Source organism: Montipora capricornis, chromosome 3 (genome assembly GCF_036669925.1).
Source record: "Montipora capricornis isolate CH-2021 chromosome 3, ASM3666992v2, whole genome shotgun sequence".
NCBI lineage: Eukaryota > Metazoa > Cnidaria > Anthozoa > Scleractinia > Acroporidae > Montipora > Montipora capricornis.
Window position 1 is genome coordinate 11,526,970 of NC_090885.1, and position 5,000 is coordinate 11,531,969.

Below are 5,000 nucleotides of genomic sequence, written 5' to 3' on the forward strand. Positions count from 1 at the left end.
AAATGACAGACCCGAACAGACAATATAGCACTCAGGTTTTCAGGTTTGAGGAATCTATCCATGTTTTATTTTCGCAGGCAAACTTTTCTTTAAATTTTCATTTTCAATTGAGTGTCGTAAAACAAACACCACTTCGACCAATCACAACAGGAGCAAACAGCACAATGAACCAATCCAAATTCGTAGCAATTCCTTGTAACTTGCTCAAAGCGCGGGAAAAATCGCGCTTGCAAGTTGCGATTGGTTTTGGTTTTTCTTTTCATTTGTTGACAAACAGGCACAAAACTTTTAAACCAGTCACTAAGCGTTGCAATTGCAATCGCGTAATTACTTTCGACAGCCATTTGAAAACTGCTGTATCTGCGAATATCTAGCAATTTCTCAAATTAAGGAGCAAGACGAGTCAGTTTAAGAGCATTTCACGCCGTTTTAATGACAAGCAGCGGAATGTAGTTTGCCATTTGCCGTTTCACATAAAGCTTGGCAGACAAGAGAGGGCATGTTGCAGGGGCATGTTGCAGCGACAAAAAGGTGTGTAGTGCACACTGAGGCGACATGCAGCAGGGACGTGAGGCTTCCCTGCTACATGTCGTCTCGGTGTGCACTACACACCTTTTTGTCTCTCTCCTCCGCAGAGGTTCGGTTATCGGTAAGGTGATTGGCTTTGATCGGTAAGGAGTTAGGGTGTGTCCGCCGTGCAAGGTGAGTGCAGGCGCAAGAAACGAGATCGATTGGGCGGCTCTCTCGGTTCCTCTCTCGTTACCTCACGTTTTTTCGCCCGCGTGTACCTCGCTCAGCGGATTCACCTCCGTGAGCCTTTGTGAAGGAGAGAGCCTTCATGATGTTGCGAGTTATTTGAACGGCTTCAAACACATTCCACAAAAACCGTGTACCCTCTGGACTCAGGAAGAAGAACAAGCTAGTTTTCTTTAAAAAATAGTACTAACGAGGAGTGTTTTATCAGGATATAAAGCTCGTACACGTGACGTTTTATCAGTGTTTTGATATGCTGTTCAAGGTGAGTCGATTTTTAACGCCGATTTTTAAGGCAACATTGTAGCGTGAAACGTTGTCTCGTGTAACATGGCGCACAGGGCGATTTTTTGTGGGGGTTGGTGCATGTAACACCACCGCTGTTGACTTTTTACGCCCATTCTCACAGATTTCACCACAGAGAACCGAAACAAGTCGCGTCGACAGGCACGTCAACAGTGTCTGTTATATTTGTCGCCCGCAATTTGTCGGGCAGGAGTCTGGGCTCATATAATGCGTTAACAATCGTCTCTTGTAACATACCGTTTCCGAAACAAAGTTGCGTTAAAAGTTGTCTCGTGTGACATGGATTAAAAATGGGCGTTAAAAAACGACTCAGGTAACATCACCTTAAAGCTCGTCGCTTTTTTTTACCACAACAGAACAGAACACAACCTGAACTTTCCTTTAAGACTTCTTTTTGTATCAACGTAGTAATTGCACGATATCACAGGTACTGTGCAGTATTAACCTTCAAAGGGACAAGCCGACAATGATATATTCATATATAAACCTAGGATTACTTTGTATTTAGATTATGAATACAAAAATATCACAAAAAGACGGATAACCGGCAGGAAGACACAAACCAAAGTTCAATCAGAATCAATTTCTAACTTTTGCGATTTCCAATAAACTTCAAAAGCACTAACAATAAAATAAAAGTAACTGGTGACGTATCTTCATAAATACTAAATATTTCTTCACTAAATTTCCTTGCCACAGGTTCTTTTTTAAATTTTACACAGCTTGACGGCAATGTTTTAGGCGCGCGTGCAAGCAGAGGAAACATGAACCTCGAGCGTTTGCCTCGCACTCGCGTCCTCCTGTCATACACAGGCCGCATCTGACAAGGTTTGTCCATAGTTAATAGAGGGAATGGTTATGAAACCCGACAAATTTCTTTGTTGTAGGTTTTTGTTCTCTTTTTTGGCCTTGACCGTGCACAAAACACAATAGTTGTTTACTCCGTACTGAGGAACTAACCAATAGAAACGTGTTGATTACGTAATTCATGCATAATGTATGAGCGCAAAACAAAAGGTTGTACACGGTCGTGGACTTTCCAACCTTAATCTTGGTATATTTGTTTGCTTCTTTGATGTTTCCTGAGCTTCCAAACCATTCCTCTCTATTAACTATGGTTTGTCTAAGAAAGTTGAATCGTTGGTTTATCATCAAAATTTTGTAGCGACCACAATTGGTGGGTGCGATAAATACATCACCTAATAAATACAATTGCTCGGACCCTGTTTCCGGCCCATCTGGAAATATATTTTAAGACGAGTTTTTGTTAAAAAGGAAATTACGTAGTATTGGTGGAAAATTATAATTTTATCCACTCAGTTGACAATACCATATTTCCGTGTTTAAAAATCGAACGAAGAAACAGTTTCTTAAAAAACTAACGCCTTTAGCTTTCTGTCACAAAGTGCAACCCAAAGACACGATCAGCGTCTGTGAAGAGAAATTTTGTCGAGAAATTGGAAGGGAATCTTGAGGGTAACTGAAGCAAAGATTTTAGGTCATTTCCGAGTTGCTGTTTGTCTCGGTTTCGAAGCGAGTCTTTGATTTGATTTGAGTTTGATTTGCATAAGAATACGCAACTCATTTCCATTTGAATGGTTGTGCACCAGGACTCGCTTTGAAACTGAGGCATGAGACAACTCGGAAATGGGCTATTTCCTAGGCGACCACCGTCCAACGGCACTCTGGCATATGGAAACAAGTCACTCACGAGACCAGCGGCCATATTGACTTATTAAAACGATAGTGCAACGTTCAAATAAGCAAATAAGAATAGCTGTATTTCTATCAGAACGGGATTCAATAGGCTTCTGACATAATTAAATTCTACCTGAAAGCGAGGCTGATAGCGCACTAACAAGGAGAATACTTTGCTAGCATTTTTCCTCATTCACGTTGTTTGTGTCCTCTGGGCTTAGTTACCAAACTGAATTTTTCAAATATCGAAAGTTTCCTATCACCCAAGAGTAGCCCATTTCCGAGTTGCTGTTTGCCTCTTTTTCGAAGCGAGTCTTGTTGCAAAACTATCGAAATTAAAATGAGTGCGATTTGCATTAAAATACCTAGTCATTTGAATGGTTTTGTACCAAGACTCTCCCTGAAACTGCGGCAAATTGCAATTCGGAAATAAGCAATTGCTTTAGCACACCAATATGGTCGCCGGTTTATTGTAATGACGATCTATAATTCGAAAGGCAGATTTGTGAGAGCGTAACGACTTCCTCTCCCTTATCTCCCTAGACCTAACCTTTATCAGCACTGCGAGAAAAATGTTTGGAGATATTTTGACGGTTCCGTGCCTTTCGGAGTTTATCATTCCACTTTTTCGTGATGGTCTATATCATTGTAGTTACATGATCAGTCACTTGTTCCCCACAATTCAGTTTGTATTGATTTCAAACTTAGGTCCACAAAATACACGTAATCAGACATGCGCTCAATTTTGACAGCCAACAAGTGCCCCTATAAGTCTGAGCATTTGCTACTTATTTCTAGTAAGTGATAGATCGACTTTCGTATGACCTTGAAAAAGTGTTCGCAATTTGTTTCACGGACCAAAGTTTGGCAAGATTAAAACAAAGCTTCTCCTTATTCCGGCCAAGGAAACTCCGAATATGGGCAGTTCAACTACCCAATCACATTACTGCAATTCAAATGACGTCACAGCGAAATGCCGATCGCTTTCCAGAAAATTCCATGGAGAGATGACGTTGTTTGCATCCGCGTTCACTAAGCCAATGAAAACTCGCGCTCGTTTGTTTTTGTTCGATAAGCCAATTAAATGTTTTGCATTTTTTCATACGTTCTGTTTTTAAGTTTATTTTTCAAGGTCATATGAAAGTTGCTCTAAGGTTAAGTGTAAGGGTAAGAGTTACCTTTTCGGTGAGAGTAAATGCTGCTGTTTATCTTTACTTGAGGGAAACTTTGGACGTCAATTGTCTGTGTTCCCAAACGCGAGTGATGTTGAAGTTGTGGAAAAGAGGAAGGGACACTTCATGACGCTTACTGAAATAATCGAGCGTCTAATTAGGTTTATTTTCGGACGTTCTGCAAAATTGGTCATTTTTCTTCAAAAATGCACGAATTTTGTTCACACAAAACGAATGGGTTTTGTGAAAACAGAAGAGTGCGTAAATGTCGTACAAAAGTACACTTCATGATGAAGTTAGTTCTTAAACTGAGATTCACTCAGAGGCGCTCACTACTTGCAAAAAACGTTTTCCGCGCATGAGTGACAGCCATTCGGGTTAGTTTCAGTTGACTCACGTAAGTGATTGCTGGTTTCCTAATCCTCCTCAGTTGCCCGGCTAAGAATTAAAATTTTCACCACTGGACTGGACCGGCCCAAAGCTGGAAGATTTTTGCCGATTGTACAAAAGTTGAATATCAGCCACTTGTCGGCCAATAAAAAACATAGCCACTTTAACCCCAAGAACGGCCTCTCTAATTAATTAATTAAAGAGTTAACTATAGATTAATTAACAATAATTATATCTGTACAAAATATATTACGTTCAAGGATTTTTACATCTTCGTATGAAATGTAGAAATTATTAAATACTGTCAATACTTATTGTAGAATTGCATCCTTGATGCCCAGTTTTAATTGGTACAAACGCTATCTAAGGGACTGTACTGGGACTAATTTGCCCCGCCTTTGGACATGATGACTCGAAGGTGCTGGACCTGAAACGAAAAAAAAAGAATTAACAGAAAGTTTTAAACTTAGAAAGATGGACTGCTTATGAAACTTCAAAAGCAAGAACAGTAGTGTCGCCCTTCATGTTAACTTGAACTTGACGATGCGCAATCTTTTGTCCTCCGTTTACAACTGAGTTTTGAGTAAATTAATCAAAACTTTTGATTGGCTGTCTTTTAGCAAAGGGTTGTAGTCTGTGCATGGTCAGGGCCAAAACATTGAACAAAAACAAAGAAACTTG

At 40.1% G+C, this 5,000-nt stretch overlaps 1 protein-coding gene across 2 annotated transcripts in view; it reads right to left on the minus strand.

Moving 5' to 3' along the window:
* Positions 1 to 2,821: 2,821 nt before the first annotated feature.
* LOC138042212 (protein FAM149B1-like) overlaps positions 2,822 to 5,000 on the minus strand; it is a 45,865-nt gene continuing 43,686 nt past the window's right edge. For both annotated transcript variants that reach the window (XM_068888023.1, XM_068888024.1), the window contains exon 21: positions 2,822 to 4,746. In XM_068888023.1, the coding sequence (XP_068744124.1) occupies positions 4,679 to 4,746 (68 nt within the window). In that variant the 3' untranslated portion in view covers positions 2,822 to 4,678. The remainder of the gene's footprint in view (positions 4,747 to 5,000) is intronic.